Raw genomic sequence first — 13,428 nt, forward strand, 5'->3', positions numbered from 1 at the left:
GAAGAAGGGAGAGGGTGAGAGAAGAAGAAGGGAGAGGGTGAGAGAGAGGAAGAAGGGAGAGGGAGAGACAGAGGAAGAGGGGAGAGGGAGAGACAGAGAGGAAGAGGGGAGAGGGAGAGAGGAGAGGGAGAGAGAGAAAGACAGAGAGAAAGAGAGGAAGGAGAGAAAGACATAGAGAGAGGAAGAGGGGAGAGAGAGACAGGAAGAGGGGAGAGAGACAGGAAGAGGGGAGAGGGAAAGAGAGGAAGAGGGGAGAGGGAGAGAGGAAGAAGGGAGAGGGTGAGAGAAGAAGAAGGGAGAGGGTGAGAGAGAGGAAGAAGGGAGAGGGAGAGACAGAGGAAGAGGGGAGAGGGAGAGACAGAGAGGAAGAGGGGAGAGGGAGAGAGGAGAGGGAGAGAGAGAAAGACAGAGAGAAAGAGAGGAAGGAGAGAAAGACATAGAGAGAGGAAGAGGGGAGAGGGAGAGGGAGAGAAAGAGAGGGGGGAGAAAGAATGTGTTGGCCTTCCTGGGTCCCAGATATCTGGTCTAAGGGTTGCTGTGGGCTCCTTGGATCTTCCTTACCCCAGCATTGGCAGTGAAACATCATTCAAAGAATGAGGTTGGGATGAGGAAGCTTGGGCTTCAAGGGTCAGTGGTCTTCTTATAGGCCAGAAGGGCTTGAGCCCAGCTGACCAGAGAGCAGAATTCCTTTCTTAATTTTTACCAAAAAAAACCACTTAATAAACTTTATGAAATCATGATTTCATAAACCATCTCCACCTCTTACATTTTACAGCTTATTTTCCCTCTTTCCAGCATTAGGCTCCTTTTGGACTTTGGGCCTTTGGAGTTTAGGGTAAACCTGCGTGTTCACTTGTTGGCTCCTTGAGGCCTAGGACTATCTCATTTTAATCTTAAATCCCCAGGCTTAGTGTGGTTCAGGGAACACAGAAGTAGGGAGAGAGGTAGGCCTTAATTAGGAATGGCTGAGCAATTGAGGGGTTAGTGATCTCCCCTTCTTCCAAGGGCTCTCCCCCACACAGTTTCTTCTTGGCTGTTGCCTTTTTGAATTTCTTTGGGACATGGTCAGTGCTTTTGCTCCACAGATGTTCAGAGATGTGAAGGGAGATGATGATTGCTCCCCATTTGTCTTTGCTCCCCTTTTCTAAAGGGTTATCTGAGGTTTGGGGCTTCAACAACCACTTCCATGGGTGGTTGGAGGACCAACCCTGTCCTTCAAATTCTCAAGCCCCTGCTCTGTAGCTGTTGGATGACATCACTTGGAAGCTGGGTTGTCACCCTGAAAACAACAAATGTGAAACTGAACTCATCTTCTTCCCTGAAAAACTGGTTTCCAATCTTGAATTCCCTCCATCTGTCAATGGGCTTGTCCTCACACATGAACCTAGTCAAACCCTCCAAGGCATCTTGGGTCACCTTTGACTCACTGTACCCACTCCTTCTCTCCTTACACATACACACACACACACTCTCACTCACTCATCCCAGAACACATCAACAAATGCAGCCAACTCAGAAAGTCTCAGGTCACCTCCCCAGGCAGCCCTTCTTATTTTCGAATAGCTCTCACTGCCAGAATATTTTTTTCTGACATTAAGCAAACCTGTCCCTTTGCAACCTTTCCTCTCTCCCCTTTGCCCCCATTATTCCTGGTTCTTTCAAAGACAGCCCTTCAAATATTGAGACTATATGATATGGCTATCATGTACCCTTTGGGTCCTCCCTTCTTTGGGCTAAACACTCCCAATTCCTTCAATATTTAGCATTCCACAGTGGACTACTTCCTTAATTGCTGACTACCCATCTTCCCAGTATTTTAGGAATAACCCTGAGGAACATCAAAATTCCTAGTATAGGCCCCCACCAATGTGCTCTGCATCAATTATCAGCCAGACAGCCTTCATTTGTTTTTATTTATTTATTTGTGTGATTTAAAACCCTTTCTTCCTATCTTAGAATCAATACTGTGTCAGTTCTAATGAAGAAGAGTGATAAGGGCTGGGCAATAGTAGTTAAGTGACTTGCCTAGGGTCACATAGGTGGAAGTGTCTGAGGTCAAATTTGAACCCAGAACCTTCTGTCACTAGGCAGGCCTGGCTCTCCATCCACTGAACTACCCAACCACCCCCTTCATTAACCTTAGAATAGATATTTACTAAGCCTATATAATAATGAAGGGAGTTTTTTTCAGAAACATCTCCCTAAGCTGAAGACACATTCTCTCCTTATACATACAAGATCCCTGAGGAGAGTGGGCTCGAACTTAGTAGAAATGGCACAAAGGAAACATCTCAAAACAGTCTGGTACTGGCTAAGGAATAGAATGGTAGATCAATAGAATAGATTAGATATACAATATACAGGAGTAAATGACCTTAGCAACCTAGTGTTTGATGATCCCAAAGATCCCAGATTTTAGAATAAGAACACACTCTTTAACACAAACTTCTGAAAAAAATGGAAAACAGTATGGCAGAATCTAGGTATAGACCACTATCTCACACCTTATACCAAAGTCAAAATGGGAGTATGATTTAGATATAAAAAGTTATACTATAACTAAATTAAGGGAACACAATAGTTTACCTGGCAGATCTTTGGAGAAGGGAAGAATTTATGATCAAACAAGAGCTAGAGAGTACTATAAGAAATAAAATGAATAATTTTGATTAAAAAGCTTTTGTATAAACAAATCTAATTATAACCAAGTTTAGAAGGGAAACAACAAACTGGGGAAATTTTTTTATAATAAATTTCTCTGATAAAGAATCTAATTTCTCAAATTTATAGAGAACTAAGTCAAGTTTACAAGAATGAAAGCCATTCTCCAATTGACAAATGGTCAAAGGATATGAATAAGCAATTTACTGGTGAAGAAATCAAAGCCATCAATGATCATATGAAAAAATATTCTAAATCCCCCTTGATTAGAGAAATGCAAATTAAAACAACTCTGAGGTACCACCTCACACCTATCAGATTAGCCAATATGACAGTAAAGAAAGTGGTTAATGGTGGAGGGAATGTGGCAAAATTGGAACACACATGCATTGTTGGTGGAGTTGTAAATTGATCCAACTATTGGGGGGGGAAGTTCTTGAACTATGCCCAAAGGGCCATAAAATAATGCATATCCTTTGATCCTGTAATACCACTAATGGGTCCATATCACAAAGAGATATTAAAAAAGGGGAAATGATCTACTTGTATGAAAATATAGCAACTTTTTGTAGTGGCAAAGAATTAGAAATTGAAGGGATGGCTATCATTTGGGGGGTGGCTGAACAAATTGTGGTACATGTTGGTGATGGAATACTTTATTGTGCTATAAGGAATGATAAGCAAGATGATTTCAGAAAAAAAAGCTGTAAAGATCTGTAGGAACTGATGCAGAGTGAAAAAAACAGAATTGGGAGAACATTGTACCCAATAACAGCAATATTGGACAATGATTATCTGTGAAAACTTGGCTAGTCTCAGCAGTACAATGATCTGGGACAATCCTGAAAGTCTTATGTTGGGGATGGCTATCCACCTTCAGAGAAAGAACTGTTGGAGTCAAATGGATGTGGATCAAAGCTATCTTTTGCATCAATGTATTGATGGTTTTATTTTGGCATTTTGGTTAAGTACGAGTTTGCTTTTACAACAATGAGCAATATGGAAGTGTTTGCAACATTGCATGGTTGTTTTTTTAATCACCACCACCCATTTCCTTATTCTTTTTTTAAAAAAGAAAAGGACAAGTCACAATTCCCCCCCCCCCCCCCTTACTTCCCTCTTCCTGGGGAAAGAGACTAGAGAGGAGAGGCTAGACTTCTCTTACCTCCTCCACTTGTGGCTGTGAAATCTCAAAGCTGAGGGTCTGAGAGGATCAAAGAAGAGAAGCTTCTTCCAATCCTGGGCTAAGGTTGATGCCCACAGTACCAGCTTCAGCAAAGAGAGCACTGCCAACACTCCAGCTAAAGACAAGTCAGTACAACTCAGCTAGGCCAGGGTTGAAGATGGCCACACGCTGTAGCTGCCAAAGAAAGCTGTCATTCTTTCATAGATCTCTGCCAACAAAACTTGAAGTCCACTCCAGGCCTAATAATCAAGAAATTCGACAACCCACTCACTCCAGAATTGCACAAAAAAGCACAAGCAAGAGGTAAGGAGGAAGTGAGCAGAGCGGGGGCCAGAGACACAGATCTGTCTGAATGAAGGGAAAGTGGGAGGGTCCCTGAGAAAGGCCCAGAGAGGTCCCAAGGCTGGATGACCTCAGAAGCTCCGGGGGCATCAGTGGTCCCAGTAAGGATGGCCCTACTGAGACCAGGACAGTTCAGACCCAGGAGGATCTAGGACAGCCCAAGGCAGAGATGGAGGTGAAGGGACCCCAAAAAGTAAAGCAGGGGCCTAACCTCAGGATGGCACAAAGCTGAAGAGAAGAAGAATCCATCCAAGAAAATGTTGGCTAGTGTCAAAGACTGTTGTAGACACAGAGAGTCCCAAAGAAAAGATAACAGTCACTCTGAATCGACTGCAAGCCGTGACTCAAGAGGGGGAAATGGCTTTTCTATGGCTTCTACATGAAGATCTTATTTCTTGCTCAACCTAGAAGGGTCTCATTAAAAATTCTAACCCCTCACCTTCCATCTTAGAATGAATACTGCGGACTGGCTCCAAGGCAGAAGTGAGGTAAGGGTTAGGCCATGGGGATTAAGTGACTTGTCCACGGTCACACTTGAACCCAGGACAGGACCTCCTGCTTGCAGGCCCTTTGTGTCAAGGACGCTCATCCCCTCCCCTTCCTGAGTAACTTTGCCTGTCGATCAAACATTCCTGACATGCCACAGTTGCGCCAGGGTTGCCTCCACGTACATTCTGTACATCAATAAAAGACAAGGTGTGGGGCAGATCAGGGGAGACCGAGGAGAGGACCAAGGGGAGAACCACGAGGAGAAGAGACAGAGCAGGCAGGTGGAGGGGAATGAGGAAGAGAGGGCAGGCGAGGCACCACCAGGCCAGGCTGCTTAGGAATGATTGTCTACCCTTCCTAGTAAACTTTATAAAATACCTATCTGGGTAGAAATAGTATTACTTTTAAGTATTACACCTCGAGGTCTGCTTAAAAGAAAAAACAAACCTCCTCCTCCCTCTTCCCCAACATTTACAATCTATGAATGATCAAAGATGTGACATTGAATAAAGGGTAGAGAAATGCACCCGATATCAATATCTAAACATTCAAATAAGCAGAAGTCACTCAAAGTAACTGGACTGTTTTTATAGGGAACACACGTGGAAAAATGACCATTGCAGTACAATCTACTCAAAGGGGGAAATGGCTTCTCCCATTCCAATGAAGTCATATTCAATCATTTTGTCGTGCCATGTCAGTCACGAGCTGGAAAGTGACGAACCCATAATGCCTCCCCATTTAAAAAACAAAAACAATTCCATCAAAAAGCAACCAATGTTGGGGGCAGCTCAGTGGATAGAAAGCCAGGTCTACAGAGGGGAGGTCCTGGGTTCAAATCTGACCTCAGCTACTTCCCAGCTATGTGACCCTGGGCAAGTCACTTGACCCCCATGGCCTAGCCCTGACCACTCTTCTGCCTTGGAGCCAATACCCAGTATTGATTCCAAGATGGAAGGTAAGGGTTTAAAAAAACCCCAAAACCAACCAATGTTGCATGTCAGTCAATCAATAAGCATTGATTAAGGACCTACTACATCCCAAGCACTGTGCTAAGTCCTGGGGTTACAAAAAGAGGCAAAATGCTATCAATTTTGCATTCTTCATTTGACCATTTCTTTTTTTATTTTTTAACCCCTCACCTTCCATCTTGGAATCAATACTGTGTATTGGTTCCAAGGCAGATGAGTGGTCAGGGCTCGGCCATGGGGGTCAAGTGACTTGCCCAGGTCACATGGCTAGGAAGTGTCTGAGGCCAAATTTGAACCCAGGACCTCCCATCTCTAGGCCTGAGCTACCCAGCTGCCCCCCACCCCATTTGACCATTTCTTAACAGAAAGGAATGAACCAACGCAGGCCTTTGCATTTGACCCGCTTAGCTGCCAGGTCTAGGGGAGCTTTCCTCGTCGCTGCATGTGTTTGGTCTTATTTCTTTGCTCTGCATCAGTTCGTGTAACTTCTCGTGCTTCTCAGAATTCTTCCTACTCATCTTTACTTAAACAATATTCCGTTACCTGTGCTGTCACGGCCGTCCAGCGGTTCTCCGGGCTCCGGGCACAGTGTCCCCAGGTTTTTGGGAGCACAAACGGTCTGGTCATCCATGGCCCCTTTATTTCTGCCATCATTCCTTGGGGCACGACTCGGGAGAGGCATTCTATCACCGGATACAACAGGTTTGGTAACCTTTCTCAGGGGAATGTAAATTGTTTTCTAAAAAGATCAGGCCAGTTTGCAATTCCACCAATAGCTGTTCATGCTATTTACATAGTACTTGAAGGTTTGCAAAATGCTTTACAAAGATTGTGTCAAGCCGATGCTCTGAGCAGGTGCTGCTCTCCAAATTTGTAGAGGAGGGCCGGGAGGCAGAGGTTGGCGGATGTGCCCAGGGCCTCCGCGGGTGCCTGAGGCAGGATTTGAACTCTGGTGTTGGAGCCCCGCGCCCCACCAACACGGTCCAGGGCCGTGGCCAATTTGACAGCCATTAGGGATTAGGTGAGCACTCAAAGCCCTTTTAGCCGAGACTGAGGAGTTTCTTTTTGAAAGCCGGTCATCTGGCTTCCTCTCTCGTCCGTGGTCTTGCGATTTGTGTCCATCATACATTCTGGAGGGCAGACTATCATCAGAGGTGTTTGTTGAAAACCTCAACTTTTAATTATTGTCGTTGCACAGACTGCTTGTGCCCATCGGCATCCCGCTCCCCTCCCCCTCATCCCAATGAATGAAATCCATCCTCCTCCAGGTCGATTCTTTTTCAATGATTCCATCGCTGACGTTGAGCTCCTTTATCCATTTGGCAGAGGTGGCAGGGGTGCCTGCGTGCAAGTCTCACCTCTGCCGCCATACTGGCTGTGTGACCCTGCACAGGCTCTTCACGTGCCCCCAGCAACTATCCAGGACTAAAAACTCGATTGCAGGGGGCAGCTGGGTGGCTCAGTGGATGGAGAGCCAGGCCTAGGGACGGGAGGTCCTGGGTTCCAATCTGGCCTCAGACGCTTCCCAGCTGGGTGACCCTGGGCAAGTCACTTGACCCCCATGGCCTAGCCCTGACCACTCTTCTGCCTTAGAACTAATACACAGTATTGATACAAGGTATTGACTCCAAGACGGAAGGGGAGGGGTTAAAAAAATGGATTGCAGGTACCTATCTAGGAAGGCAGGAGTTTCCTCATTAGAATCCACATATCAAAGAAATCTCAGATGGGGACCCAAGTTCATCTGAACCTTCTGGTGGCATATATCGGTATAGACCTTCCGGCTTCCTGCCAAACTGCTTTCTGGTATCCTCCTTTCCCAGGAGTTTGTTGTGGCTTAAATAGGAGGTTTTCAAGTTCCTGTGTTCTCCGGCCCTGGGTGAGTCCTAGGATGAGTTAGGAAGACCTGAATTACATCCGGCATGGCTGTCTGGGGGGGGGGGGGGCCCTCTCCCAGCTAAGCCTCAGTCTTCTCATCTGTAGAAGGGGCAGCCCTAAGAGCACGTGCCTCACCCAGGGGTGCTGGGGAGGATCTCGTGAGATCAGGCATGGAGAGAGCCCGGCAGACCTTACAGTGGGAACTGATTCCTGGGGATGGGGTAAAAGCCGGCCCACATTCGCTGGGAATCTTGGAGGGGGGAGTGTGGCTGAAAATGAGCGGCTCAAGTGGCCGCCCGACTGGTAAGCAGGAGCTCCCGAGGCTTTCCTCCGAGGCCCTCGAGGTGGCCCGTCTGCTGGGGAAAGAGTTTCCACACAGGGAGTGCCAATTACAGGCCTACACCAATTAAAGCAGGCTAGACCAAAACAAACACGGACACCTAAGGGAGCACGGAGCAGGTTAGTCTGGGGCCAGGGAAGGCTCTGCTCTGCTCTACCACCCCTGGACACCTGGGGGCCGGCCCAGAAGCTGGAACCTTGTTTGGAAGGAGATCTGGCCAGAGAAGAAGGGGGCCGGGATGGCAAGAGTCCTTGGGCTGGCCGGGGACCAAGAGGCATCCAGTGGGGCTTCCAGAAATGCCCACTTCCGGATCCTGGTGTCGCCCCATCCTCTGCCTTGGAGACCTTGGAGGATGGGGAGCTCAGCACCTGGAGGCTCACAAGGTGACTGGGAAGTTTAAACTTCTCAGTTGGCTCCAGCTCCACTTCCCCAGGGTGCAGAGAAATAAGGCTGATCCCCTCCTCCACAGGCCAGGGCCTTCCAGGCTGGAGGCTAGCACCAAGGGCAGGTTAGCTGGCAGGTCCCACGGAGATTTTCTCCACGCTAAGCCTGCTCAGTTCCTAGAGAGATTCCTCCCCCTCCCCCCCGCCATGACAGTGGCCGAACGTTGGGCGCCATCCGAGCTCGATGCGAATAGCTTCGAGGGAGGGTCACACAGGCCTAGGACTGGGCCTGGGAGATGTTTACGACCACAGCAAGCTGGCATCGCGGCTTCCGAGCTGGAAGGGGCCTTTAAGGCCATGGAATCACAGGCCGTGGCTGTATCAATGAAGAACCAGGTCCCAGACGAGTGGGCCCGGCCCGGGAGCTGGGGGGAGGGGGACGGGGAGCGCGTAAGTCCGGACCGAACCGTCGGGGCAGGGCCACTGGGGGGTGCTGGGCGAAAGCTTCCGGCCGTGCCCAGGCCGCAGCCCCTTCCCTCTCGGCCCCTCCCCCGCCCGGGGTCGGGGTGGGCCGGGCCGAGCCGGGCTGGGCTGGGCCGGGCTGGCCGAGCGGCGCTGATCCGAGCTGATCCGAGTCGAGGCCCGCCCTCTGCGCCCTCCGCGCCCTCCCTGCCCGGGCCGGGCCGGTCCAATCAGCGGCGCCCCCGCCCCTCGGGCCCGGCCTCGGCGCCCTCCCCTTGGGGTGACAGAAAGTCGGCGGCAGCTCGGAGAGCAGGAGGTGGCTGCGGCGGCGGCGGCGGCGGCGGAGGCGGAGGAGGAGGAGGAGGAGGAGGAGGAGGCGGCGGCGAAGGAGGAGGAAGAAGAGGAGAAGAAGGAGGAAAAGGAGGAGGAAGTGGCAGCCGGGCTGGCCCTGGGACGGACAGACAGACCTAGCGACCGAACGAAGAGAAGGACGGACGGACGGACCACCCTGGGCCAAGGCGCGCCCTCCCCTGCTCTCCCCGGCCGGCCCTCGGCCCGCCTCCGCCCCCTCCCCCGCCCCCAGCCCCTGCCAGTCCGGCCGTCCCAGCGCCCGCCCCGAGGAGTTCTGCGCGCGCTCGCGCAGCCCGGTGAGTTCCTGGGCCCGGGCGGGGCAGGCGGGGCTTGGGCTCCGGGCGCGGCTCGGCCCGGGGGCAGGCGCGGGGCGCGGAGGGTGGGGCTCTGCTTGGCGGCCCCGCGGCCCCTCGGCCCCTTTCCCCCGTCCCGTCCGATGTTCCTCCTCCCCGGGCCGGGCCGGGACTGGACGGAAGGGAAGGGTGGGGGGGCGGCCCTGGGCCTTCTCCGAACTCCGGTGTGGAGGAAGGAAGGAGCACGTGTGCGTGTGAGTGTGACCCTGACCGTGACTGGCAGTGCGAAAGCCGGAGTGAGCCCGCGCCGCGGCATGTGCCCGGAGGCTGGGGGGGGGGGGGCACAAACTTCTCCTTTGGGTGGCGCCCAGCTTTGTCCGGCATTCTAGGCCTCTGGTCCCCCGGCTGTGCCAACCTTCCCGGCTCCCTCTTCAGGCCAGGAGGAAGGGGGGCCGCGGCCTGTCAGCTGACTGCCCACAAGTTTTGGCTGAGCACCTGCAGGGAGCCCCCCTGACCTGCAGGCTCCTCCTCCCTTTGTGGGGGGCCCAGGCAGGCCGTTTGGGGCCTGCCCATCCCCTCTGGACGCTGGGCCACTGCCCCGGCGCCCCCAGTGTGCAGAGACCTCCGGGCTTGGGCCAGCACCCTCCCAATGGTGCCCGGCTCCTGAAGCACCTCTGGGGGTGCTGTGCCAGGCACTGGCGGGGCGAGCCCCTCGCCTTGGCTCAGGGAAGCAGCCTCTACACTGACAAGTTAATGCAAAAGTCTGGCCGCCGGGAGGGGGGCCGCCGGGGGCGTGGGGGGCACCGAGGGGCTGCCGTGACCCGGCTGAGCCTCGAGAGCTGCCAAAACTTCACCAGGGCTGTGCTGAGGAAGTGCCAGGCCGCTGGCTGGAGAGCCGGGAAAGGACTGGCTCCTACCGGCAGGAGGGGGCCAGTGCATGCCAGGAGCCCTCCTGGTCTCCGGCCGGCCTGGGCACATCCCTGTCTTTTTCTGCCTCTTGGATGCCTTTCCTGCGTGGTGCCCACTCGGGCTTGCTCTGCCTTTGTTCTGTGTCTCTGGGCCTGGCTAGTGGCCAGTCGGGGCATTCCAGAGGGCCCGGAGTGGCTGCCCCTCCTCTGACATTCCTGCCTGCCTGTTGGGACCCCTCCCTCCAGAAAGGGGTGATTGGGGGTGGCTGCTCCCCTCCCCCTTACATGCCAGGGACTGCTGCCACCCACTCTGCCCAGGGGGAGGGGCCCAGGCCCCCCCCCAGCGCCAGGCCCTTTTTTGGTGCTTTCTGCTTTTCTGAAGTTGGATTCCATAGAAAGTTTGAGCGAAGCCAACCCGACTGTCAGGGCCAAGGGAAGCCCCAGAGCAAAGCCCCCCGGGGAGAACCCTGACAGCATGGGCGGCAGCCGCGCCCACTGGCTGGACACATGTGCCGGCCCCGGGTTGCCGCGAGCCATTTCCCCGGAGCCACCCGAGAACAGGTTTGGCAGCTTCTTCTCCCATCTTCTGGCTCTGGCTCCAGTTCGAGGGAAATGCACTTTGCTAGGAAGGCCGCCTGCCCCGAGCACCCCCGGCCCCGCAGGCCCCGTGGGGCTCCCAGCCCTTCCGGCCCCCTCGAGGGGAGAGCCTGTCGGGCCAGTTGGGAATGTGGCCGGGGAGGGGTCGGGGGGCCGGGGCAGGGAGTCCTTTCCCAATCGCGGCAGCCGGCCCCGCCCACCTGCTCCCGCCCCACCCCCCGGGCCGCTGACCTGTGGCCCCGATCCTCCTCGGACCCGCCCTGCGAGGGTGGAGGGCGGGGCCGCCGCCTCATCTAGTCAGACAGGTGCAGCTGCGGGCTCTGAGCGCCTCAGAACGGGCCGGGGAGAGCCAGGAGGTAGGTTCTCCTGGAGAGCTGCGGCCACAGGCGCCGCGAAGGGAGCGAGGCCGGGGATCCCGGCACGGGCGGCGATGGGAAGGGAGCGCCCTCTCCACCTGTCCGGCCGCGGGCCCTCGCTCCTGCCTCCCTCCTTCGCCCCTATCCTGGCTGCCCCCGGAGCGCCGGAAGCGCGGGCAGCGGGATGTGTGGGCCCGGCTGACCTTCCCCTCCTCCCTTTCCTTCCCAGAAATCTAGCCAGCCGGGATGGAGTTCGTGGTGAACTTGTACCAGGAGGTGATGAAGCGAGCAGGTGAGCGCCGTCCCCCGCCAGCCCCGCCCCGCCCCGCCGGCCTCCCCAGCGCCTGAGCCGGTGCTTGTGTCCCCACAGACCCCCGGCTCCAGGGCTACCCCCTGATGGACACGCCGCTGCTCATGACCTCCATTCTGGTCGCCTACGTGTACTTTGTGCTGTCCCTGGGGCCGCGGCTGATGGCCAATCGCAAACCGTTCCAGCTCCGCGGCTTCATGGTCGTCTACAACTTCTCCCTCGTGGCTCTGTCCCTCTACATCGTGTACGAGGTGGGTGGGGGCCTCCTGCCTGGGGGAGGGAACGTGGGCCGGCCCAGGGCCGGAGCAGCCCCTCTGACCGGCCTCTTCCCCGCCCCAGTTCCTGATGTCTGGCTGGCTAAGCACCTACACATGGCGCTGTGACCCTGTGGACTATTCCCAGCACCCCGAGGCTGTTCGGGTAAGTAGTGTTGGGTGGGCGGGGAGCCTTGTGGGGGGAGTGAGGGCTGAGCCGGGCCCAACCCCCAGCCTCCTTCCTTGCAGATGGTGCGCGTGGCTTGGCTTTTTCTCTTCTCCAAGTTCATCGAGTTGATGGACACAGTGAGTGTTTCTGCGTTTGGGGTGGACAAGGGGCAGGGCGAGGGGAGGCCAGGCCTCAGGCCTGACCACTGCGCTTCCCCTCCAGGTAATCTTCATTCTTCGCAAGAAGGACGGCCAGGTGACTTTCTTGCATGTCTTCCATCACTCCGTGCTGCCCTGGAGCTGGTGGTGGGGCGTTAAGGTGGCCCCAGGTGAGGAGGGGATGGGGAGAGGGAGAGGGAGAGGAGGGAGGAGGTGCTGGCTCAGCCCGAATTGCATTGGCCGTGTCTACTCTGCTCCTAGGAGGAATGGGTTCCTTCCATGCCATGGTGAACTCCTCCGTCCATGTGATCATGTACCTGTACTATGGGCTGTCTGCTTTAGGCCCAGCCGCCCAGCCCTATCTCTGGTGGAAGAAGCACATGACGGCCATCCAGCTGGTGAGAGCCTGTTTCCCAGCCCTGAGCCTCCCCTTTTTGCCCCTGCCCCTTCCTAGCCTCTTGGTCCTGAGCCTGCATTCTCTTGCCCCCAGATCCAGTTTGTGCTGGTCTCCTTGCACATCTCTCAGTATTACTTCCTGCCCAGCTGTGACTACCAGTACCCTGTGATCATTCACCTCATCTGGATGTACGGCACCGTCTTCTTTGTGCTCTTCTCCAACTTCTGGTATCATTCCTACACGAAGGGCAAGCGGCTGCCCAGGGCTGCCCAGCAGAATGGGGTGCCCAAAGTCAAGGCGAACTGAGCCAGGCCGGCCTCACCTGGGCCCTCGCCCACCACCTAAGTGCCTCAGGGCTGCGCTGAGGGCAGCCATTCCATTTGGGCAGGGGTCTTGCCGATCCACAATTGGCGTCTCAGTCTCTGCTGGTGGGTCACAGGACCTGGCTAGTGCAAGAGGACTAAGCCGGACCCTCCCCTCTTCCCACGAGCTGGCACACAGGGACCACAAGCACCTCCCTTCCCAGTACCTTACCCCTAACTACAGGGGCTCCCTTGCCCTCTGCCACAGCACAGCCCTGGGGGTGGGGGTGCAGCTTGAGCTGGACATGCCCCCTTCCCCCCACCCTGGGCCAGCTTGTCTGTCTGGGGAAAGGGAATACTCAGGGCTGGCCCCAACCACAGGCCTGTGGCCTTTTAACTTTTCTCACACTGAAGAGGTCAGCAATAATCTTCCCCTGGTCACCGGGGACTTGGTTCTCGCCCCCACACCTGCCCTAAAGTTGGAGGGGCTTGGGGGTTGGGAGAACACGGCCCACAGGGGCTGCTCACTCACATGTGTCTTAATTAAAGTGACAGGAAACATCAGGGGCCTGGTGTGTAATATGTGGCCAAGGGGAGAGCTGGGCCGGCCCCAGTTTATTC

The 13,428-nt window shown here is 54.5% G+C and overlaps 1 protein-coding gene across 3 annotated transcripts; it reads left to right on the plus strand.

The window, feature by feature from the left end:
- The first annotated feature begins 8,838 nt into the window (after positions 1–8,838).
- ELOVL1 (ELOVL fatty acid elongase 1) lies at positions 8,839–13,371 on the plus strand. Of its 3 annotated transcripts, none has more exons than XM_007480294.2 (8): positions 8,839–9,359; positions 11,447–11,509; positions 11,588–11,778; positions 11,867–11,947; positions 12,031–12,087; positions 12,173–12,278; positions 12,370–12,506; positions 12,599–13,371. In XM_007480294.2, exons 2-8 carry the CDS (start codon positions 11,464–11,466, stop codon positions 12,809–12,811), a joined length of 831 nt encoding a protein of 276 aa, XP_007480356.1. In that variant the 5' UTR covers positions 8,839–9,359; positions 11,447–11,463; the 3' UTR covers positions 12,812–13,371. The 3 variants fall into 3 exon arrangements, with proteins under 3 accessions (XP_007480356.1, XP_007480357.1, XP_001363681.1); XM_007480295.3 differs by lacking the exon at positions 8,839–9,359 and adding an exon at positions 9,446–9,610; XM_001363644.4 differs by lacking the exon at positions 8,839–9,359 and adding an exon at positions 11,123–11,217.
- Positions 13,372–13,428: the final 57 nt, after the last annotated feature.

Source organism: Monodelphis domestica, chromosome 2 (assembly GCF_027887165.1).
Source record: "Monodelphis domestica isolate mMonDom1 chromosome 2, mMonDom1.pri, whole genome shotgun sequence".
Lineage (NCBI taxonomy): Eukaryota > Metazoa > Chordata > Mammalia > Didelphimorphia > Didelphidae > Monodelphis > Monodelphis domestica.

Coding starts and splice junctions, on each gene's coding strand:
- ELOVL1 (XM_007480294.2), top strand. CDS start 11,464: ATGGAGTTCGTGGTGAACTTGTACCAGGAGGTGATGAAGCGAGCAG. Junction 11,779..11,866: donor CCCTCTACATCGTGTACGAG/GTGGGTGGGGGC, acceptor TCCCCGCCCCAG/TTCCTGATGTCTGGCTGGCT. Junction 12,088..12,172: donor TCATCGAGTTGATGGACACA/GTGAGTGTTTCT, acceptor CTTCCCCTCCAG/GTAATCTTCATTCTTCGCAA.